We start from the raw sequence: 25,308 nt of genomic DNA on the forward strand, positions 1-25,308 counted from the left end.
TTATATGATGATGGGAACACATTCACCTTTTATGTTCTGGTTTGCAAGCGAAGCAGAAAGAAGAGCCAAGATTTAATATGAATTTGCTACAGTTTTATATCTCTGGAGAGACTTGTGTTGTGCTTTCTCCATATTTAAGCGGTTGTTCCTGTGCGTGGTGGAAAACTTTGATTTCTCCAACAAATCACCTTAACGTACGTCAACGCTAAACCAGGCCTGCACCTGATGTGGTGCATTACTTGCTTGCTGAGCTTTCTCCAGGTGTTGGAAATCCGAGGTTAAGCTGCGTGCGGCCTCCGTAATCAGTTAAGTGCATTTGAAACGGCTGGAAAAGCTTGTCAAAACAACTTTAGACTTCAAAGGAAAGAAAATCTGAATTTATGATGGAATTGCTCATTTGTGCAACACGAAATTAAGATGCACATGGTCCTGAATGACTGTTTTATTTTTATTTAACAGTTGCTGCGGTGGTTTATACAAGTTTTCTAAATGGGAAGACCGAGTCGTATAATCTTATAAATCAAAGTTCTATAAAATGTGAATTTATTTTATAATTCGATTAAAGATGGATGACATTTTCTTTTTAATAAATGATAGATAAGGTAGCTCAGACATGTCAAAGCAGCTTTCAGATGATGAATGTAATCTTCAGAGTTAAAAACTGAAAACGCTTAGTTGTAATATAAAGAAGAAAAAAACCTATTAAAATGTCAGAAATGCTGACTTTTGTCAGCGCGGGAGGATCACCAAACCATCTTCGGTCCCCTGACACTGCAACAGCGTTTTCCTTCTCACGATACTTGGACCTCTTGGTTCTTCATGCGACTCCATCAGAACTTTGGATGGCAACATAACTCAAACGTACCAACGTTATCCGATATGGACTTTCTCCAATAAACAGACATTAAACTTCTCTTGTAGCACTACTTGTTTGAATGTGTATGAATGTTGGTGGTGGTCGGAGGGGCCGTTTGGTGCGATATGGCAGCCACGCTTCTGTCAGTCTGCAGGGCAGCTGTGGCTACAAAACGTAGCTACCACCACCGGTGAGAATGTGTATGGATGAATAATGATCTCTGTAAAGCGCTCTGGGTGCCTTGAAGGGTGCTATATAAAACCAAGTCATTATTATTATTACTTTGTAACTTATCAATGTTTACCCCTTGTCTGACAGAGGGCAGAAGCCACCAGCTTATCTCTAAGGTTGTCTATCTAGTATGATTAGAGGTAACCCTCTAACACTGTTGAGTCTGAGCGTGTAGCATGTTGTGACCACATGTTGGTTACTGGAACATGTGTTGATCATGTCAGATGTACCATAAAGTCACCACATTTCATCAGAAGATTCATTCAAGGCTTGAAGCTGGAGACAAATCAAAGAAGTGAACCTTGTCTTCAGATTAGCGATGCTGATGCAGTCATCTTCTGGAAGATGTATAAACTACCTTTCAGCATCAACTCCAAATCACAAATCATTAGTAACCGGAAATCTCTTAAAAAACAACCATGATATCAGTGATCGTCATCACTTAAGTACCAGATGAGCGTTTCCTCTGAAACGTCTGTCAGGACGTTGTGCTGCAGGAGGAGCTGCAGGAGGAGCTGCAGGAGGAGCTGCGGCCCCCGGCGGTTCTGCTGGATGTCACTGACATGAAACAATTCTGTCTCAGCCTCTCTTGATTCAGGGGGGAGAAAGCATCAGGCGAGAGCTGGACGTACTTGACACGGGACTGAAAATATCAGTCAGGACTCGCCAACCAGCTCTTGATCCAAACTGCTCACAGCCCTGCAGCTCTGTGAGTAATCTAGATACGAGGACTGAAGAGACTGTTGACAAGCAGCCAGTCAAGAGGTCAGACGCCCTTAAATACCACATTTAGCGCAATTAAGTCTGGATGTTGGCTAACGTTGATTGATTTCTTGGTATTTGAAATGTTTGTGGATTGAAGGATATGAGACAAGCTCCTTTACAGGAAATTATGAATATGACCTGAAAATGACCCGCCCACCTGCATGCCTCCAAAAAGGTGACCAATCATTAAACGTCTGAACATCCTGAGGTTTTCAGGAAGATCCTCACCTCAGGACTGTCTTTGATGTTCAGAAACAACAACGTGCTCACGTTTAGATTATATTGAGTGCAAAGCTACTCTAGAGGTACCAGACCCTAAAATTAGATGAAAATAAGCAGAAGATGATCGATTGATGGTGAGGTCATTAAAAAACTGATCACACTTGCATACTCAACTCATCTTTAGTGAATTACACACATTTCTTGTAAGATAGCTTAGAAAAAAGTGACGATTAAAGACTGTTCGGAAAACATGTTTTACACTAAGAAGTTCCCCAAGTGGGAAGGGCTGATCTTGATACTTGAGACGGTGGGATTACCTGGGGAACCATTTCCATGAGCCAGACAAGGTGAGTGCATGAGGAGCTGCAGAAGGAATTATAATAGTTGTGAACAGTTGGGTAAAAGTTTAAGCCTGAGGTTTAGAGAGATACCTCATGGGAAACCTGGGAGGAAGGTCAGCAAATGATCTGAACTCCAGTCAGCCAGAATCAACACTCATCAAACTAAAATTAAAAGACAACAACTTTCATAGTTTAAACAGATAATACTTGATGGACAAAGCAGATAAAGATGTTCATCTCTGTTTACAAGCCTCCTTCAGCTGCGGAACAAACAAAAAACGCCGTCTGTCAGGTGTGAACAGCAGATAAACCGAGACTGACGGCAGCTGCAACCACAACCTACAACATCGCACGTGCACAATATTCAGAAATGTACAATCATTGCAAGAGTTATACATCATCCGAACATCAAAGAGACGTGAGCCGAGCCTCTGATTTGAACCGTTTGGTGTTAGACTGCATCCATTCCTCCTCTGTTTCCATCACTCTCTTATCCATCTTAAGCTCTTTAAGTGAAGATACTTGATCAGAGCGGCTAAAATTAAACTTGACATCAAAGATTGAGGCACATTTGATTTGCTTCATATTATTTCATCTAAGGAGGTCTTTTTTTATATATATATTATTATCCCCTGATTTTTCCCCATTTTTTAAATCACCCAGTGCTCCTTACTAAGTGTCAATCCTGGGCATTGCTTTCCCTCTGCCAGCCAGGAGCTCAAGCCTCCTTGCTTGAGGAGTGAGCAGGCCGGGGCTTCCCTAGCGCGGGGAAGGATCACGGACAAACCAGATACTCCATTTTTGACCATATATGTAAAGCATGAAGAAATTCATGGATTATTCTGCTGAACATTTCCCTCAAAGCACAATGGAAGGCTGGAAGTCTCCTCCAATCATCTTCTTATATAAAGAACAGGAGCCTGAACAAGATGCTTGTTTCTGGGAAATATGAGACAGTCACACCAAACGGAGCAGAAAAATTCTATTTTTGGGACCCGATTCTTCGAGTTCATGTTGCCAACATACTATTTTCTAACCACAGACATCAACATATTAAGCTCGGTTTTAGTCATCTAAACATAATCTCTGGTGAAACTTTTCCCCCAGCATAGTTTAATGCTAGTAATTATTACTGAATGATATAAAATCAGAATTTTTCAGAAAAAAAGAAAGCAGCAGATTTAGCTCAAGTGTTTCCTGATTGGTTAAATTCCTGGAGGCTTGGCAGTGGGCGCGGCTAATTAATTCACACGACTACATTTTTTGGTCAGACATCCATACATGTAAAATCAGACAAGCATGTATTTTAACATATAAACACGTCATCAATGACCACACGTTCAAGCCAGAATTGATGAAACTGGACGGCCAAAGATCAACGAGGTTACAGCTGGAAATCCACGTTCAGTAAATACGACACCAACTGCTTTGTGTAAGATTATACATTTTATTGTCTCCTTCAGCTGATCTTTATCTATATATGTTTTTGATTATGGAATAAAATCATAATCATGATGATTTCGGTGAACACTGAAATCACAACTATGCTTGCCCACTAGTATCTGAAACATTTTCCATTCGTCAAATTTACAAGAAAAAGAAAAGCAAATGGGAACTCCTGACTTGAATATTCCTTGAAAAAGCTTTTGTCCAGGAACATCAGCGTGACTTCAGCTTTCTTTTCTTCCCCAACAACCACAACAGGGGCTTAAGTTTGAGGTACGTCCTTCACAAAATACCAGACTGGAGTAGAAAAATATCCATAGATGAAAAATAACCCAACATAACCAAATCCCTAGAGTCAGACAACTTTATGTGAAACTTTCACTGGAAACTGAGACTCTTCCAGAGGCTATTTTCGTTGTAGGAAGATGAGAAATGGAAAACCAATCATCTGCAGGCCCACTGAAACATAACTTCAAGCAGCGGTGGTAACTTAAACGCCATCAGTCGGCTTGTAAAACTTATGACCACGGGCAGCTGAGTTTAACAAGCACCTCATGAAAAAGCTACAGTTTCCTGGCAATAAAATGCAGAGAATGTAGATGGTTTAAGAAAACTAAAAAAATGCAACACCAGCTGATCAGTGGCTGCCGCTTCATCATCAGGGTTAGATGAAGGTGTGGTTGGAGGTCAAACACTTAGACCCCTCTCCAACGCCAAAGACAAAATACAAATATGAAAAGTAAAAAAAAAAAAAGTCACACATGAAACTGCAATAAAAAGGAAAAAACTATTGAATTCATCCGAACTTAATGTTTTAAATTACTTTTGAGTTATTTTTACCAAAAGAACCACAGAAATGACATTGGTACTCTGTTTGTTTCAGGTGTTCATACATCCAGTAAAGAACATTTTGGCAAATTCATTTACCAGCAGTCGTACTCTTCATATCTAATATAGCAGAGAGGCCAAGACGTGATGAGAAATCTGTGTTTAAACCTTAAAAACAGAGCCTGATCATGAGCAGGCAGCATTCTGCAGCGCTTGGCTTCCCGATGGGACCGAAGATAAATATCTGCTCCTGCTTTTCATCTCAACCACTTAATTCCAGTAACTGGAAATAAACGAGTATTAAACCCACAAAGCCGATTAGGTGAATGCTTGACAAACTAAGAAACTTAATTTTGGGTTACAGTGCATGTAATGTGTGTTACTGAGGTTGTTAGGGGTGTCATGTTAATAGACAAACGTTATATAGTAATGTGTTAACTGGGGGAATGGTTATTTTCCATTATTTTAATATTTGAAGCAAAAATGCAAAGACTATTTCAAACCTTCTGAGTTTTAGAAAAGGTTTTGTAGAACAAACTGCGATGTCCTTACTTGATCATGTTTATGCAAAGCCACGCGCAACTATGTATATAATAAATATATTACATTTAAAAAAAAAAACAGACAGTGTTATGCGTTTGTGGTGGGAAAACAATTTTCACACAGTGTTGGAGATGATTCCTGAAATTAAATAACCCAACAAGAGAATGCATAAAAACACACAAAATGAACCTTACAAAAGGAGAAAGAAGCTATTTCTTTAAGTCTTTTATTCAAGATTAAATACATCATCCTATAAACATAACATTTATCCACATATAAAAGCGCATATAGCATTATACATTCAATCCTACTGTACAATCAAGCCGCTCCCAGCGTCTAACTAACTCACCCTTCTCTGTTCTCCTTGTTTTAACGATTGTCGCAGCATTTCCTTCACATGTATTGGATTGTAGTTCTCCTGGTCAATTCAAGGAAAACTCATTAAAATCACCTTATTGCTAAGCTCTGCCAGATATTGATGCAGGCAATTCCACAAACTCCCATACGACCGTTTTGTTTGAACTGCGACCCCATTCGCGTGCACTGACCCCGTCACATTTACAGAGTTGAGGAAGAACCACCGTGTCACCGCAGAAGTTTGGTCTACAGTTGAGAAATGAATTGACATTCATAATGGTACGAACAATGACCCTGCCCTTTTAGCTGTGAACTCAGCAGTGTCGTTGGAGATGTTCATGTCTGTGTGTAGCTTTTAACCCCAAGGACCACGTGTAACTACAATGAGCTAGAAAAGCACAAACACATCGACTTGTTTGGCGTCAAAGACACTTAATCACCCCCAGTAACATAAGAGTGCTTATCTACTGACAGATGTAAAAGACTATAAGATAGTAAAGTTACTCTTCCACCTTTAGGTTTCTTGGAGGTTTTGGGTGTGGAGTCGTCAGACTGCAGGTTCCGGGGAGCCCGGCGGGTCGGCCGGTGGGCTGGGGTCGTTCTCTCCTTCAAGTTCTGGGTCAGGGGGAGCTCTGGCGGAGCTTTTGGACGCTCCTGGAAACGACAACAGAAATCCAGCTGATTTGTTTGGTTGTTGAAGAGCTCAAAAAGGCCTGTAGCTTTGAACAGAGACTGATACCTGCCGGGTAAATATTAATCATTTCAGAGCAAACACATCTTCATAGTTCTTTAAGCTTTTGGAGGGACTTCCACATTTAAGTAGCTAAATCATAGGGGTGTAACAATATATTGTGCCACGAAATTCCGCGATACAAAAACGTCATGATACGTGCCGTGGAGGTGACAAACTGTAGCGCGATATTGGGTTCTTAATAATATATTGTGTTTACTAGTAACATCCTATTGGTGCAGCGGGATCACGTGGCGACCGCGCCTCGACCCGCAGACCAAAATCTTACTCCGCTCAGAAGAAACTAGCATTTTGAGTTTGGGACTTTTCATAGTTTATTTATTTACTTTTATTTGTTTATTTAATTTTAGTTGTTACATTTCTGGAAAAGAAAAAAGTCAAGTCACACATGAGAGAAACTATTCAGTTTGTAGCAAAATATTTTTACTTGTATGAAACTGAAGATGCATAATGTTCAGTTAGTGGAAAATGGTTGGCCTGGCTTGCACTTTAAAACTTAAACAGTTATAAAGCATTACAAACTGTAACAATAGGGCAAAGGCACAGCATTATTTTGTATTTTGTGTCTTTCAAATAAAATACCATTTTTTTCAGTCATATGTTCCTCATTCAAGGTTGTTAAAAAAATACTGCTATAATATCGTATCGTTATCTCAATATCGTGTATCGTACCGTATCGTGAGATTAGTGTATCGTTACACCCCTACTGAATCCCATTAGTTCCTAGAACTGCTTTTGTTGAAACTAAGTGTATGATGGCTAGTGCAGACCATGTAGGTGTAAAATGACCGCTCGTGTGGTTTATTAGACTGAATCAGTCACAGCAGCACATTACCTCCGAGTTCCCCAAGTCTGTGTCATGAACCATTAGAGTTCTTCAAAGCTATCGCTTGACTCAACTCCAGTTTACCTGGACCTTAGGATGAACACTACACTAGGGACAGACGTGCACCGTCACTGAGACTCAAGCGTCAAAAAGGTGTCCTGCTGTCCATCGTTACTCAAACATAATGCAGTTCCTAATAACCGTACACGCACTCACTCTTGGGGCCACACAGTCGCAAACTACATAAAACAGTTCAACTTGTGCAAGAGTAAATAACAGAATCAATACCAGGAACAGATTATATATTGTAAAAAAGTGATCCAAGCTCACACTGTAACAAAGACACCGCCTAAAGCATGTTGGGAAATACACACTCCAATATCAAAGGGATAAAAGGACGTGTGGTGGTTTCGGCAGGAAATTAAATCTGCTTTCACCTCAGACGAGAACAATGCTGTAATCAGAAAAACAACCTTGTCCACATGTCACTCAGCCACATAAAGAACAACTAGGCTCATTGCAGCTAAAAGAAACAAAAGAATAAACTGGCAGAGAAGTTCAGGATTTATTGATCTGATGTGTGGAGAAATTCAACAGGATGTTTCAAGGACCCTGCTGTTATGCAGGGGCGTAGCAACCTTTTCAAAAGTGCGGGGGATGTGGTTCATACTGTGGTACATACTGTAGTAATGGACCGCCTCCCGACGTCAATGTTTTCCCTTTTGTAATGTTAATAATGGTTAAGTAGTGTTACAGCACAACTACATCATAATAATGAGGCCAATAACAGCTGGAAACTAGATTTTGATGACTTTAGATTGACCGGCTACGTCACATCCAGCACTGCCAGACACGTGGAAATTCCCAAAAAGCGTTTTCTTTACACTTTCACGAATAAGTGGATTATCAAATCGTAAAAAGGTTTATCTAATATTCTGGAGGTTTTTTTTTTTAAATTAGTGCCGTTTCCATTACAGGATTTCTGTTTCGATATTTGTTTTAGCGCAAATCTAGGGGTAATGGAAGAGCGCCTACTCACATCCCCCACGGGTGCTACACCTGCTGTCACATCACTGCAGCATTCCTGTCTGCAACGTAAATTCAAACGTTGGGAGGCTTCTCAGCATCTGTAACCCTCAAAGAGCCCTTAGGACTAGAACTCAACCAAATACACATTATGATATCCAGTGGTGTAGAACCTGAGTCACACTCTTTAATTGTAATGACAGCACTGTCTGGTGGGAAAATATTGAAAAACTGATCGTGTTTCAATGATAATTTCCATGACCTGTCAAGAAAGTGCAATAAACATAAAATCTTTACAGGTGTGAGAGTGTCAGACGGATTGAAAGTAACATGTAACACCAACATTCTGTATGAATAGTTTTGGTTTTAGGTGTGAGTGGTAGAGTAATTATTAGCTTAAGAAAAGCCCTCTTATCAATGTATCTCTGTGTAAGCTCCCACATTCACGTCACAGTAGCCTTGAATTCATTTGAGCGGCTGCCTTATTCTTAAACATGACGTGAAGGAGGTTGGCTTCTCAGCTTTACATTTGTCATGACTGGGCATCTTCTTTAAGGCTGTAAATGTCATTATATCCTGCTGGTGTTACACCAGACTGCTTGGTTAAACATCTCTTCTTTTATTGAGTTTGTGGTCCAAGAAAATGCAAGAGACTCATCTGATGTGGCTTGAAAGTAGCAGGTTTAACATATATGTAATTGATTCTTTTGCATCAGATCATAACTGGCATTTCTACAAACCGTCCTTGGTAGTTTGTACCTGCCGGTAGCTGCATGTTCTTGTTGTAGCTCGCAGCAGACGACATAGCCTGCCCCAGCGCTTGGTTGGTGCCGAGAGGAGCCCCGGGGGTTTTACTTGCTGTCGCCGAGTGTGGTTTGGATTTGGAGTCCTTGCCTGGTTTAGTCCACACCAGACCCTCCGACACCTGCAGGGCAGTGCCCATCTTCTGAGCCATATCCATCAGCTGTCAGCGATTAAAAGGCCAGGCTTTACGACAAGTTGTGACACGTAAAAGCAATTTACTTCTACGACACCAAAGACAGGATCTACAGCACCTCAGGATCAAATTCAAAGTTGCTGCTGCCGTCTCGCAGTAGATTGACTTTCGTTTCCATCTCCTGATATTGATCCAGAGCGCTTTTCTTATCACCATGGTTATAAAGGAAGATTGCAAAATTCAAATTGACCAGGGGGTTGGATCTGAGGGAAAATGATCCCAAGGCAAGATAAAAACAAATATAATATGATGTGATACAGTTTCAAATTCAAAATAATGTTAAATCAGGGGAGAATATCCAACACACTCACTCGTCCAGATTCGCGGCTTGTTCATAGGATCTGGTGGCGTTCTCCACGTCCTCCAAGTTGGTCAAAGCCACTGTTAATCAGAGATGTACAAAAGGACTTAGATACAGGCTGCACCATCCAATGTCCTCCACATGTTTAGGTTATTGAAAATGTACAGACTGAGTATCCAACAATAAATGTTCCCGAAGATGGAAATACGACTACACTTGTTTCAAGGACATCCTGGCAGCAGCAACATTGTCAGTCAAGAACAGAGTCAAACAGCAGCGACGGATTTCATGGATTTTTCTTTTACAACGTAGAATTAAATCATGAACGATTTTTCTGTCTCTGTGACGTAGTACCTGCCAGCAACATGTAGAGTTCCCCCATTCGTGGGTTCAGATTGATGGCTGCGCTGAGGAAGTGGAAGGCTGAAGCGAACTGCTGCATTGTCAGGTGTACCAGACCAAGGTTGTACAACACTTTCCAGTCAAAAGGAGACAAGTAGTGCGCTCGTTTCAGGCAGCTGATGGCCTGTGGGATTAATGAGGTCGGGGGAGAAGGAGAGTGGGACGGACACTGATTAATAACACAAACCCCATTTCCAGAAAGGTTTCCCGTATTTGCAATACAAGCTTTCATCTGTTAGAGTGAAACAAATCACTCTTTACTGAACTGTAAATAAATGCAAAGATTATTTTTAGAGATCTAAATTTAAAGTGTTGAGGTAGTTCAGCCCAAAAATATTACACCTCCCATCTATAATAGTATAAACTATTATATAACAATGCATTTGTAATTCAGTTCGTTTCAGGAAGCAGCAGTTCACACACTAGTTTGGACTTTGATTTTGGATTATATTGATGACTTTTTGACAAACTCATGCTAAAAATGTAGATCTACCGTTTGTCAACTGTGTGTGATGTTTTTGGTCAGGTGATCTCTGATTCCTCAGATGGATCTGCATCACGCAGCATCTTTCATCAACAGGTACGGTAACTAAACCATGTGGCTTACAAATACATTTGGGAAACTTTGACCACGTACTGTAAGACGGTTACATTAAAAAACTGACAATTATAACTTTATTGAACTTAAAAGAAGACAGACATCAACTTATCTGAGCTCGGACCCTTACAGGGTAACATTATGCCTTTCTGATGTCAAACTACACACATCACAAAGGCTCAGCTGTAGACGAAAAGGCTCAGGTACGGGACCCTACCTTATTATAAGATGAAAAATGAAACAACAACCCCATACTATTGCACACCTCAAAGACACATTTGCCACAAAAATGGGACAAAACAACACCTGAAATGCCAGGATGCCTTTTAAATACTCACACACCCGGATTTCTGGAGTTAATGTATATCAAAAAATAAAGTGATGCTGACATGATTAGATGTGTCATGTTTATACTCTCTGAAATGAAAAAAAAAGTCATAAAGTGTTGAGTTTGATTTAAATTGCAACATCCATTACATTCAAAGTGTTTTGGATATTTTGGGATGCAGCCCATCGGCAGCTATGCTAAAAGCTTTTTGAGCGGTCTGCACTAGAACATATAGCCACATCCCTGGTTATGCACATTGATTACTTACCGGTAAGCGATTTGCTGCACACTTATATTGTAATGGTTCAATCTCCATATCTTGTGGACAGATTACACTGCACTGTCCTGGTCTGTGTGTTGCAGTTTAACAGTTCTCTCAACCTTGACAACAACAAGCAAACTCAGTAACAGCATTACTCACGGCTACATATTTCTTCTTCCCAAAGAAGCACATGCCAATGTTGTTCCAGAGAGGGGGGCTCTCAGGGACGGCGCAAGCTGCCACTCTGTACTTGTTCATGGCCACATCAAAGTCACCGTGGGTCTGCATCATGCTGCCTGCAGCCAGGATGGCCTGGAAATAAAAACTGTGATTAGAGAGATTTGAGAGGAAGATCGAAGCTTTGAAACAGGACATGATGAAAGTGACATGACCGTGAATGACCTTCTGTTTAGACAGAACTCCAGTAAAAGAAATGTATTCACCTGTCTTCAGGTGATTAGTGACAAACCAACATACCTTATAACTGTTAGGGTCAAAAGTGAGGGCATTTCCAAGATGTTCGAATGCTTTTTGGTATTTTCCGAGCTGTTAAAACAATGGTTACTTGTCACTTTTGGCACATATACACACAGAATTTTCCAAAGAAGGTGATGAAAACTTCCACCGACCTGCAAAAACAGCAGACCGAGCGTGGTCAGCAGCTCGGTGTTCTCTGGGGAGAACCTGAATAGAGAAGGAGACGAGCTGAAACTGCATGCAAGGCCTGGACTCATTCGTGCAAGCATACATTGTTGATATTCAGAGACTGTGCAGAATATTCATCTAGGCTTTGATTCAGCATAATTGTTGTATATTAATTATGAGTATAGAGAGGGCAGATCGACATTAAAATGAGAATCACAGCGGTAAGTCTCATTAAAAGTGACATAAGTATTAGGGCATTTGATTAATTCATTTACCCCCAACAGGAGGTAGCTGTAATGAGCTCTATTACAGACTTTGATGTTATTTTCCTACCTACACCATGGCATCATGTTTGAATATTCAGCAAAGTGAAAATGAGCTGCATTTCTAAATGAGCTGAAAAGGACCCGAGGTAAAAAATGTGGCAAACGTGGAGCTTTGGGTTAGAATGAAAGGCGACCACCTCCAGAGAGAAGCTCCAGAGGCTGAAAATCATCCATTGAAGTTAAGCTGGAACAGTATGAACACTCATAACCACTTTGAAATAAGGCCATTATAACATTCGACAGGTGATAATGCAAATAGATCACTATACATCTATATATATGTGTAGAATATGTATACACATACTGTACGCACAGAAACCTGAATGTCAGAGCGAGCATTAAAATGACATTTGAAGAGGAATCTCTTTAAATGCATTTTAAACAACCAAAATGTCAACATTTAAATTTCACTTACTCCACCGATCTCTTATACACTTCAATGGCTTTGTCAATTTCTCCTGCCACTAAATGAACCTTCCCGAGCATCATGAAAGTCTTGTCATGTTTATTTATCTGGAGAGCCGTGTTTAGATGTTCTTCAGCCTGAAAGAGACAGAAGATCAAAATGATCAAACCCCCCAGGCAACAAAACTCCACCCTGTAGTGTTCAACATACTCACGTATCTGAAGTCTTTGATGAAGAAATAGCACACACCGAGATTATGACTGATCTCCTAGGGTGAGGAAATTTCAGAAGTCACATTTTACATGGCTTGTTGCATGTTAGTTGAACAGGCAACACACACGCAAGAATATGAGAGAAAAAGTTTCGATTTCCAAAACATAGCAGCATGAGTGGGACTGATTAACATTCCTTTGTGACAAATTTATCACAAGTTTCAGGCTCTTTGGTAAAAAAAAAAAAAAAAAACAGCCCTGGCCCAGTTTGATAGTGCAGCCATGAAGTTCGTTTTTAGCAAATGGTTATAAAGAAAATTAGGTTTAGTCGGGCAATTTTCTGTAGTAAAAGTGGGACAAATTTGTCGAGAAATGGGGTTGGCTGTGTTTTTGTGTGAATGACGCCAGGCAGTGTCTCTCAACACTTTGCCTTAAATGTTTAACAGAAAACATCAACTCTGTACCAGTGTGTGTTGTCTTTTACCCAGTCTTTCTGGTTGAGTCTGGCAGCTTCGTGATAAAATTCAATAGCTGCTTTGGGCTTTCCCAGAAGAAATCTACAGGAAGAATTAACAATGATTAATAAGAGAAATTAAACAGATTTTATCACTACACTTAGAATAACTATTTTGTATAATATTTAAAAGTGATAAAATAGTCACTGGGGGACCATCAGTGAAAGTTTAGCTCTTAACCTGCCTGCAGTTTTGTAGTAATTACTGTAAAACTCTCTCTTCGCTAATGGAGAAGGGTTCATGTGCTTAAGCATGCTTGAGCGGCGCACACTCACAGTGATCGGGCCACTTGCTTGAGGTTGTCAGTGCTGCTGGGATTAAGGATGGCACAGCTCTGAAACAGCTCCAGGGACTGCTGGATCTTGCCCTCGAGACGCAAGATTAGTGCTGGCAAAGAAATAAAGAAATTCAACAAAAAAAAGAGAGGATATTCATGTACTGGGGGTTGGGGGGGGGGGCGCCATTAAAAATCAAAGGCACAGCATGGCACCCAAAGAGCAGATCTGCAGAAATTCAAAGACATACTGAGAAACTGGCACAGAGGCTTTATTCGATGTAGCTGCTAAAATGCACATCACACATATTACTGTACATGTGTAAAAAGGACAGACTGTAATAAAATGGGAGGCTTACCTTGAACATAGATGGCATATTCACACATCCCATTTGTCTCTTGCAGCTGCTCTTTGATGATCACCTGCAAGACAGAATGGGAAATGGAGGTAAATGTGATTTGTTTGTTTACATCTTACACTGCAAAGAAAACAAAAACTTCATATGAAAAGATACAGACTAGTAGTCTAGTAGTAGACCCAGTCTCTGATCCTGACACAAATGACAACTCCCATTCGGTCAACGTTAGATTCTTCGCGCAGCCAGCATGAGTGTCAAAGACGTTGTCACTGGAAATGTTCTTCAAGATGAAGGTTGGAGTGTTGGGAGGTGAGAAGTTATTGGTGTCTGTTAAATTCAATTTGTATATTTGTGAGGGTTTTAACTTTGATTGCTATAGCTTTCCAGCTTACAGCGTGCTGGGTTCAAGAAACAAATACCAGCATGGTTGAGAGTCGATTACTTTGTTTTTCTACAGTTAATCACACTATAGTGATGCTGGTTAACCGTAGGTGAAAAACACCCAACACCAGGCAAAGGTCAAGCTTCAGAAATGGGGAACATATCCACCTCAATATAATTTAAAAAACGTAATAAATTACCTAGAGCTGTTTTATGTCAAGCAATAATAATAATAGGTGCCTTTTGACCAAACGTACCCAGAACTTAAACACCACAACGTTCCTTAACAAAAGCTCTGGGGCTTTTAGTAAAAGATTATTTAAGCCCTAGGCCATCTTTTTACATTTCCGTTGAAATTGAATGTACAGGCTGGATAATGTAACTTAAGTTAGATGGTTTATGTTAGATTCTGTAAGGATGACTTTATTTTTTTGTCTAAAGAGTCTAACTACTGAAAAACGGTGGGAGACTAATGTTTTATTACTAAGATTCAATGCTTTGTTCTCATGATCACTGATCTCGTTCCTCCAGGGCAGAATCACACAGATGTTTAATGAAGGAAAAGTGCTTCAACTGCATTCACTCAAAAATCTGTTAAAGCAGTTATGATCTGCACTAAACTAACTTTAAATGATATTCATGCTTACTTCCAAGTGGCTCATGCACTGTTTCTTAGGGGAAATGAGGAGATGTAGTGGTTCATGAATCCAACAAGAATAAGAAAAGCAAAAGAGGGGGATCTTGTCACTGTTGATATTGCTTCCGTGGAAGTAGAAGTTACTTGTTAAGTACTTATTTATAAGAAAAAACACAGGGCACAATGTTTTGTCATCAGTCCCATTGTAAAAAGAAACAAACTTGTTGTTTTGTTGGATCTTTGAGCAAACATAAGCACTATTCACACAGACAATATTTAGTTAGACTGGAGTTTGTTTATTCCGCACTGCTGTGCTGTTTGAATGACATAGATGCCAAATTGCCCAACATTTCATCCTGAAACTGCTTCCATGGGAAGTAATAACAGGGCATAATGGGGTCGAAATGAGTCCTGTGTTAACTGGAAATGCCAAAAAGTGTAACAAGGGGTGTGTAGATAGCTCCCTGTGAGGATGACATCAGCTGAGCCCCATTCACACAGCCACTATAACACCTTTATTATGGCCCGCCAGTGTAGCGTGAACTACATGGAAGCAGAACGAGGTAACATTTCTATAACATTTCTGTTGTTACCTTCTCTTTGGGAGATAACAACAGAGGTGTAATGGGGGTGAAACGAGTACTGTGTGAATCAGAAGTATGGAGAGGCTTAACATAAGCATGAGACTAGCTGCAAAGTTTACACTTTTTTTTTTTTTTTAAACCCACAGGTTTTTGACCACAGTGGTCAGAGAGGCAGAGACCAACTAGCTGTATTATGAACTTTGTCTCTCAACTGGGGCTCTAGCTACTCTGCAAACCCTGTCACGCTGCTTGGCAACCTAAAGAAGTCTATGCTTGCTGAAACTAAGCTGGCATCCTCCTACCACTGAAGCTGGGTATGCATATTCCTCCTGGAGCCTTGGTAGCATCCATAAAACCAGCAGCAATGTGGAGACTGAAGCCAGCACTACTGCACTACAACTCCTCCTCTTGCTGTTTAGACATCATGCAAGCAAGTGTTTTTACAAAAATGTCTAAAATATATGAGTCAGACCTGTTACAGGTTGTGATCTTTAATGTATGGTGTGTTCCTAAAGCCACTAAAAACAGCTGTAATTAAACCTCTGCTGAAAAAGACACTAATGCACAACTACAGGCTGAGCTAAAGGCTTCCATTAATTAATAAGATAATTGAAAAAGTGAGTTTTCAACTAGCTAAATGTCTTTTTAACACAAAACAACTGCAATGATGTCTTCCAGTCAGGTTTTAGACAGCACTGAGAGTGCTCTGACTGAAGTGTTTAATGACATATGCTTTAATACAGACGGTGGGAAAATGTCAGTCTTATTTTTACTGGATCTGTTGCATTTGATACAGTTGACACAATGTTTTAGTCAAACGATTGGAGAACTGGCTGGATATTTCCGGAACTGTACTAAACTGATTCAAAACATACTTAGAGAACAGGAAGTACTTTGTGTCAATAGGTAACTTTACATCTGAGCAGACAGAATCACATGTGGAGTTCCCCAAGGTTCCATCCTGGTATCCCTTCTGTTTAACATCTACATGCTTCCACTGGCGCAGATTATAAAGAGCAACAAAATAAACTACCATAACTATGCAGATGACACACAGGAGGCAGAGGCCCTGCGCAGGCTCTTGGTAAATGCATTGAGGAAATTAATGACCAGATGTGCCACAACCTTTTCTAGTTAAACAAAAACAGAGGTAATTGTCTTTGGAGCCAAGAGAAACGATAACACGTAATCATAGAGCTTCAATCTTTACACCTAAAAACTACCAACCAGGCCAGAAATTCTGGAAAAGAACATTAAGGTAATAACAAAGTCAGCCTACTATCACCTTAAGAATATATCAAGGTTAAAAGATCTGATGTCTCAGCAAGACCTGGAAAATCTACACCATGCACTCATCTTTAGCTTGTAGCAAGTAGCTTGATTATTGTAACAGCATCTTTACAGGTCTACCTAAAAAAAAAATCAGTTAAACAACTGCAGCTCATTCAGAACTCTGCTGCTCCAGTCCTCACTCAGACCAGAAAAGTGAACCACATCAGTCCAGCTCTGAGGTCTTTACACTGGCTGCCTGTCCATCAGAGGAGAGACTTTAAAGTTTTGATGCTGGTCTACAAAGCTCTGAATGGTCTAGGACCAAAATGCATCAGTGACCTCCTGACCCAGTATGAACCTCCCAGACCCCTCGGGTCATCTGGATCTAGTTTTTTGTGAGTTCCCAGAGTCAGACATGCAGAAGCTGTGTTCAGCTTCTATGCCCCACATGTCTGGAACAAACTACCAAAAAGCCTCAGACCAGCTGAAACAATCTGTGTATTTAAGTCCAGGTTGAAAACAAACCTGTTCTCAGCTGCCTTTGCTGCATGAAGTTCCAAATCTGCACTGTTATCTTTGAGCTTCAGTTTCAAAACTTGATTATATTTCAACCACTGTCTTTCTTTATTGCTCGTTTGTTTAAATTCTAAATCATGCTTTTTATTTTCTACAATGTGATGATGTTTTGATCTCTCTGTTGAGTAGAGGTGTATAATTCAGGTCAATAAAGTGAAAATCCACGACATCCACTGCCAATCCAGGAAGCAGGAACACACGGAAACACACGTCAAGCACTGGAAATCTGCAACAAAAAAACCACAAACAAAACACGAACAGCAATCGACCCAAATCTTGAGATCTGATCGCAGTCTGAGCTAAGCTACCGCTACCTAACCCCAAAAACTACAGAGCAAGCATGCAGGTGAACAAGCCAGTGTGTATGTTTATGTGTGTCTATGCGTGTATGTATATGATCATGCGTGTGTGTGTGTATGTATATGATCATGCGTGTGTGTGTGTATGTATATGTTTGCGTGTGCGTGCGTGTGTGTGTACATGTCTTTGTGGCTATGTGTGTGTGTGTGTGTGTGTATGTATATGTTTGTGTGGCTGTGTATGTGTGTGTATATGTATGTGACTGAGTGGCTATGTGTGTGTGTGTGTGTGTACATGTCTTTGTGGCTGTGTGTGTGTGGTGTGCGTGAGTGTGTATATGTCTATGTAGCTATGTGTATGTGTGTATGTGTGTATGTATGTATGTATGTATGTATGTATGTATGTATGTATGTATGTATGTGTGTGTGTAATAAACCAAACAAAGCTCCACCTGAAGTGTATCTATAGTGGGGGAGGGGGGGAGCAACCCCGCCACCCGCGAGACCAGAGGCCGACATGGAAGAACCCGGAACCCAGGCCACCAGCAACCCCACAGAGGGGAGAAATAGGAGGGAGGCAACCCACCGCCTGCGAGCCCCCCCCCGGCGGCGGCCGAGGGGGCCCGCGGGCGGGGCCCCCACGGCGCGGGAAGAAGCAGCCAGAGATCCCGCGGCGGCGGACCGCGACCCAGGCAATCCCCGGCCACCCGGTCCGGACACGTGGCCAGTAGGCCCTCACCCTCCAGGCCAACGACCCCCACCCGGCGAGGGGCCAGCCTGCCCGGAGAGACAGAGCCGCCCCGGCCGCCGATGCGGGCAGGTGCACCCGCCCCCACAAAAGTGGCCCTCCAAGACCAGAGGGGCGCCCCGCTGCGGAGGGGACTGGAGACGGGCCCGGAGAGAGGGAACCCCCCAACAGGGCGAAACCCGACAACGGAGGGCTCCAGACCCAGGCATCCCATTCATTCATCCATTCACCTATCCGATATCTATACTAATAATAAGGTATACTATACATAATACTAATACTAATAATACTACTACTACTACTACTAATAATAATAACAACCATCTTTGTATAATATAATATTGATAAATTATTAAGTTTTGTTGTCCTGCCAATGGAGGCTCAAATCCTCCATGGCAGGACACACAATCACGCACCGTTTCCCCCTCCCCGGGGGGGTCCAGCACCGCCAGAAGGCACCCCAGGCTGCACGGCCAGCCCCGCCAGGCCCGGGCATCACGACCCACCTATCCCAGGCTGTCAAGGGAACGCGGGTGATGTGGTGTAAAGCACTTTGAATCACCTTGTTGTTTGATTATGCTATAGAAAATAAACGTGCCTTGCCTTTCTTTTATTAAATGCTTTGTTTTATTCAGTTCTAACTGCATAAAGACTGATATTAAGGACTTGCTGCCAACTGCAATGCATTGGAATGGGGGTTTCACACATTTTAGAAGACCGTGATGCTTTGTGAATTAACACACTGGGTAGGAAAATGTTGCACTTTCGTGGGATCACCGAGTGCAGAGACGGAGAGTGGAGGTGGAATGAAGAGCAACGCAGTGAAGATACTTTACCTTACAGGTGTCGTAGTCTTTGCGGAGGTAGTGCTGGTGGATGAGCCAGTTTCTCCTCTCCACAATAGGAAGCTCTGGGGCTTGATAGGAAGACAAAATAAAAACAGTACATTAAATTAGGGAAAGCCTTTGATTCATTATATTAGGCTGTTCAGATAATGCCTAATTTTGTCGACTCCTGAATGATTGATTCTGAAAGTGGTCTCCTTCTGCAGTCATTAGGAGGTTTGACCTGATAGAGAACAAAGATTTAAAATAAACTAAATTTACCAGACACTGGAAATTGTTTTTACACATGAATGGGTGGCTCAGATTTCAGCAGTTACATCTATGTAGGATGTATTATTTTAATGTGACAGATACATAAAGAATTCAGATAACTCATACTCCTGAAGTGACAGTTATCAGAGGCGTAAACAAAATCAAAATCACAAGCAAGGCTGTAAATGTCACCTGGTAAGCAAGTTTTGTGTTACAACCCCCCCCCCCTTCTCACTTAACATCTGCGTTAGCAGGTTGAGATATTCTTCCAGTTGCCAGGGCAACTATGTGTCTCAGAAGCTGGGTGCTTGTGACAGCAGTGTGTAAAGATGGACAGAGAGAATGAAGCTGAGGGAGTGAGCAGCACAATGCAAAGCTTTGGAAAGGGTTAAGTCACCTCAAGAAGTAATCCACAATGCTCCAAGTCCTCTCTCTAGTAAAGTGCAACATTTAAATGTACAAGGAGGCAAAAGTGAGTCTGATTATTTTGCACCTGCTACCTTTATGTCCAAGATTAAAAAAGAAATATTCAAGGCATTGTGAGATAAAGTGCAAGTTTTTAACCTGTTACATTTGACATAGGGCAATATCATTCATGAAAAGATTATGTGTGTATGCGCGCGCACACTCCCGGCCCCTTCTGACTAAAGTGGTTAATGTATGTATATAATACAACCACTACCAAATAAAAGTAGCTCGTGAGTGCACATACTGTACAAATATATAAATGGTATAAATTACAGCTTCCATCCGTTTTTACGTGTCAACAGTTAAAGCAAAACTCTGCTGATCTGCTGGCAGAGCTGGGGCCTATTCTAGATGCCTCACAGAAATCCCCTACACTGCCGGGCGTGAAACTGCGCGGGTTTTACATGTTTGCCTCGTCAAAATTCAAATGGTCCTATTTGCAGAGACCAAATCCTCTTCCTTCCTGCTGAGACAGCAATAATATTCTTGTCTCCGGGATTCAGCTGTGGTCCTGTGACGCTCCAGTGTCCGCATGCATAAAGCAGGGAAGATTTGGAGAAGAGAGCTGGAATACATATATGGAGCAGAAGAGAAAAGCCCAGCATGATGTGTCCCAAATATAGTTGTGAGAAAAACTTCATCCCAAACGTGGAGGAATTCTCTCATTGTTGTATTTGATCTGCCTAATGCTAAGGCATCTTTGCATTGCGTGTGTTTCAGCCATGTGTTAAAAGAGGATAAGAGCAGAGAAGAGACATGCTGAGATCAAAAGGCACATGGGGAGAATCATAATGAAAAAAACGAAAATGGGATGACAGTTATTTTGAAAGTTTTACCCCAAAACTTGAAAAAAAAAAAAAAAAAAAAAAACTAATCTCGTCAAGTCAGTTCTGCATTTATCTACTGAGACGTATTCCTTTCAGCAATGGCTCAGGAAAGAATTTTTTTTATCTTGAAAGAGAAACTAACAAAAACTAGTAAACTAAAACATGCGGCAGTGGAAACCTGTCTGTCCAATAAGCCCTTTCAGGATGTGAACCATTGAAAATGCAGGAACTGTACTGGACACAATCTTAAAACAAAAACTACCATACTTCTTCTGATAATGTTATGAACTTTGTGGATGCATTAAATAAATATATACAAAATTATATTACATTATGTTACTTAAATAATGACAACTTCAGTTTCCTATAAAATCAACACTGAAATGTTTGGCATATATTTTGATTACCTTCATTTAAGATTTGAGTAAAAACATGGTTTATTTCTTGAATTTAAAGTTTCGCACAACAAGCTATTGCATTAAAACACACTTTGTATTTCGGATATGTTTTTTCACACCTGTGGGGGTATTTCTTTTTGGTGTAGCTGTATTTCCTGCAGAAGACTTTTTATACGTACAAAAAGGCAAACTCTAGACGATGCAGCTTAAACTGTGATTTTTGAAACTTTAGCCATGCTGGTGTTGATGCCATCCTCCCTGTAGGGTTTCTGCTGGTGATTCTGGCATGTTTTTAAACCTTTGTCACAATTAATTTCTATGTTTGCTCTAGATAATATCATTTCATATTCTGTCACTATAAATATTTTTTAATTGTATACCTTTAGCTTGGATTTGTTTTGACATTTCTGGTATTTTACTTGAGTTCATCTCAGGGTACACGGTTCTGTATGAATTAAGCAGCTCCTCAAGACAAAATAAATACATTTTTAAAAATCTGAGCTAATTAACAGCTGCTACATATGCTGCTAAGAACATGATTTTAAAATGTACAAACTGAAACAATATATTTGCCTCATAGCTGAATAGTTTTTTTTAACTGAACATTTTTAACATGCAATTGTAATGTTGCAGTAAGTCACTTCATATTCATATAAACTCTAAGAAATAAAATGCGTTCTTTAGCAGATAACTTAAAAATATATTTCGCTATTAAATCTAAAGGTTCTAATTTAGTGTGGCCCTTGACGACCAGCTTCATTGAACTGAAAAACTGGTTGAAGTTTCTGCATCTCAGTCAAAGTAAGGCAGAAATGGTGTTCAGTTGTTCCGATCAGCTTTTTTTTTTGTAATTTTTGACAACATATTTTAACTCGCTGGATCAGTTCTGTTGTTGAAACCAGCTTCTTCCTGTTATTTCTGTTGGACAAAGGGAAGCCAAAGGGAAGCCTGTGGAGTGACATTCATTCTAGCACTTATTCATAATTTTATGTGGCGTTATGAAAGTGGGAATGTTGTTTTACACAGTTGGGAGCTGATTGCAGATTGAGCTTTTCAAATGCTTGGTATAAAATATAAAATCAGGATGAGTTTGTAAAAAATTGTCAAAACATGTAAAACTAAATAAATATAAAAATAAAAAAATAAATTGGAATCCACAACAGGACATGATGTGGACTCCAACACAACTGTTTACCTGGCTTACCTGCCAACGGTGTACAGTATGTGACATCCTCAGCTCAGTTGTTGCTAAGCTACAAACCCAACACTCAAATGCGTTCATGGTGAGTTTTGGGGATTTCAGTCCCACCTCTCTCAGTACCTCCAAATACCACTTATTTCCTTGATGCATTATAGTTTTCCTTTGAGAATCATTTAAGTTATTATTCAGCTAGATTCAACTAATGAAGGGGTTCACATCCATAACCGATGGAGGTAAGGCTCAAAGATGACGTGTCAGGCTGGAAATAATGACTGTTTTCATGTACCTGCTCGTTGTTTATCAGATAGAGCTCAAAGACTTTCTTTTTCAAAGAAATATCATTACAAAGCTTACACTCCCCAAAGTTGAAAGGAAAAACAGCAATTTCATACATTTCACAAGACTGAACTAAAAGAAGTTTATTCTTTTACATGATACATTTATTTAGTGTTTAAAATCTGCTTCTATATAAAATACTCCACCAGGGCTTGTATATGCATTTCTAGGTTCAGAATTTTATGTTTCATACTCTTCTTTTATCACCAGTGGTTCACTTCTACCTAAAATCAAATCTTTCACTTTGTGTTACTTTATCATTCAGTCATCCAACATTACATTAACACAATTCCATTTGATTTGTCTCCTCAAATGATATTAAGTCGACCCCAGTAAGGATTCCCATGACCTGTGAAAAATCACTGCAGGAGAAATACAATAACATCTTGTGGAATGCAGAAAATTGCTTCCATTGCTTCCTTAAACTCATGATAATTAAAAAGCCTTATAAAGCAACAAAGGGGAACATTTAATCTATAGGCAGAAGCATCAACTGATAAATGGAACATTAGATCGCAGTTAAATGAAAATATTTCCCCTCCGATCTACAAATATTCACCTTGGAGAAACATTAACAATACTCTGCAACTCAGCCTGAGAGGGCAGACAGAAGGCTGAGAGCGGCCTCTGCTGGCCAACCAGCACCACAATTTACTTTAAAAAAAGAACAAAAATAATCCACCAACATAAATGAATAACAATATAATATGTGCAGTGAAAGTGTTGGTGTTGTATGATAACCCTTGCTTTGTGGCTGTACCTTTAGGTGCACGCCGTTTCTTGGCATCAGCAGAAGCAGGGACCTGAAATATAAAAAACAGAACAAAAGCAAATAAAAACAAAAATAAAAGGAGTCATAATGTGTGTGTGTATATATATATATACATATATATATGGTAAGACTCAACATAAAAGTCTGATATCAGTGCAGGTGGACGGACTGGAATATCAGCAGAAGACATAGGGCCATACGTTCATATGAAGAAAAATAAAAATACATTTTTATATATCAGCACAGCTCAGTGTATGAAATACTAAATGTAGTGTATACAAATTTTGTATTTAAAAAAAGTAATTCAATAGTCACCTAAAAGTACTACTTCAAGAAATCAAGTATTTTTTACTTCATTACTGTTTTTAACTGTCATGCAAATGAACTGCTGCTGTAGTCTATATTACACAGCATGTGCTTCTTGAACGACCCTGACATGAAAAATAAATAAATGAATAAAATAGTCCTTGCCATAACACTCTACACTAAGTGTACATACTGGAGCTGTCTGGTAAAATAACTACTCACTGTCTGCACGTGTCACTTTTAAAATATTCCAGCTCCTGTAGCTGATAATAAATACAAAAAGAGAAAAATTATATTTACCTTCAGACCTGTGCAACATTCATTTACTGAGGCAATATTTATATTATAGTTTGGAGTATCTCAAGGTCAAATTCCTGCAAGGCGCAAGCATATTTGGCAATTTTTCCACTCTACAGTACATTTTATCTGTATTAAAAATATTGTCGGCCCAGTAAGACTACATCTGCATGAAACACCTTGTGTGAAATTGATAGGAAAGGACACAGAATTGACAAATAAACACCCATTTTGTCTGTGTGGCACCTTTTCAAACCTTTTTCGACTAACAATGCCAGATGGATTTGGAAATTTTAGTCTCTGCCCCTGTCATTTACTAAAACAAGGCTTCAAACAGTAAATGGTTAAACTGTTATTAGCTCTGTAGCCCTCTGGCTCTCAGAAAGGTCCTTCTCATATCTGAATACATACAGCAGTAATGTAAGTGAACAGCAGAAGGCTGTTGCTCCAGACAAGCTGAACTGAGGTTTTTATGAGAAAGCTTTTCATGTGGAGTTTATTTTTTTTACGTATACCCCACAGATTGAATTCTTAACAAGTGACAAAGGCAGTTTTTTCTGCAAATGAGGGCAATTTCTAAGGATAATTGCACAGAACACTCACATCCAGCATGTACGCATGCGCAATCCGTTTCGCTTTACGTACACGCACACTTTTTTTTCTTTTTAAAAACACTTGTTGATTTCTTCGAATACAGTGGCAGACATTTAGGTAATTTAGCTAATTATATTATTTATATTCCATGACATCCAGAACGCTCAGCCTTACAACAATAACAAAACAATAAAGCGATTTGGTCGTTTACTCCTCATAGTAAATTATGTGTACTAAAGAGGATGAGCAACAATGCTGCACAGAACCCTTGCATTTCTCCGCTGTGGCCTGACTGTATTTACTGCTTAAAGGCGCTCCGGCTTCACGATGAGTGAGATTAGACTTCAAAGTTATAGTTAGCTGTGGCTTAGTCAACTTAGCTGCTGCTTATGTTAGCCGGGCAGCTAACAAACGTTCAGATAAGCAGTAAAACAAGCCGTGTTGGAATCTGGTGGGGCCGAACAAATATTCCAGAACTGTCATACTGTCGGCCTGTTCAGTGGCGTGTTAAAGTCACTGCAACAGAAAGAAACCCGGGGACTGTACTCGTTTCCCCACTCACCGACATGGCTCGCTCCTCGTCCGCCATCTTGGGATCAACAGTAGAAGCCGTTGCCATGGTTACCTCTTCCCTCCACCGGTCACGTGTTCCTACATTGGCTTTAACTGTTTTATTTGACAACGTTCAGATGAAACGC

General features: G+C 40.2%; 1 protein-coding gene across 1 annotated transcript; it reads right to left on the reverse strand.

Annotated features, from left to right (window-relative positions):
• Positions 1–5,444: 5,444 nt before the first annotated feature.
• bbs4 (Bardet-Biedl syndrome 4) lies at positions 5,445–25,229 on the reverse strand. The gene is made up of 16 exons (XM_061739371.1): positions 25,173–25,229; positions 23,402–23,444; positions 19,151–19,230; positions 13,818–13,881; positions 13,460–13,571; positions 13,154–13,226; positions 12,672–12,725; positions 12,467–12,594; positions 11,710–11,764; positions 11,558–11,626; positions 11,240–11,392; positions 9,845–10,016; positions 9,501–9,570; positions 9,248–9,392; positions 8,952–9,156; positions 5,445–6,243 (listed from the first exon to the last, which is right to left on the reverse strand). Exons 1-16 carry the CDS (start codon positions 25,227–25,229, stop codon positions 6,137–6,139), a joined length of 1,587 nt encoding a protein of 528 aa, XP_061595355.1. The 3' UTR covers positions 5,445–6,136.
• Positions 25,230–25,308: the final 79 nt, after the last annotated feature.

The sequence above is a fragment of the Cololabis saira genome, chromosome 2 (genome assembly GCF_033807715.1).
Source record: "Cololabis saira isolate AMF1-May2022 chromosome 2, fColSai1.1, whole genome shotgun sequence".
Taxonomy (NCBI): Eukaryota; Metazoa; Chordata; class Actinopteri; order Beloniformes; family Belonidae; genus Cololabis; species Cololabis saira.

Excerpts from the sequence above, each read along its gene's own strand:
- bbs4 (XM_061739371.1), bottom strand. The coding sequence starts at position 25,229 with ATGGCAACGGCTTCTACTGTTGATCCCAAGATGGCGGACGAGGAGCGA. Across the intron at positions 12,595-12,671 it reads TCATCAAAGACTTCAGATAC|GCTGAAGAACATCTAAACAC; the intron begins GTGAGTATGTTG and ends TGTCTCTTTCAG. Across the intron at positions 11,765-12,466 it reads GTGTATAAGAGATCGGTGGA|GTTCTCCCCAGAGAACACCG; the intron begins GTAAGTGAAATT and ends TTCTCTATTCAG.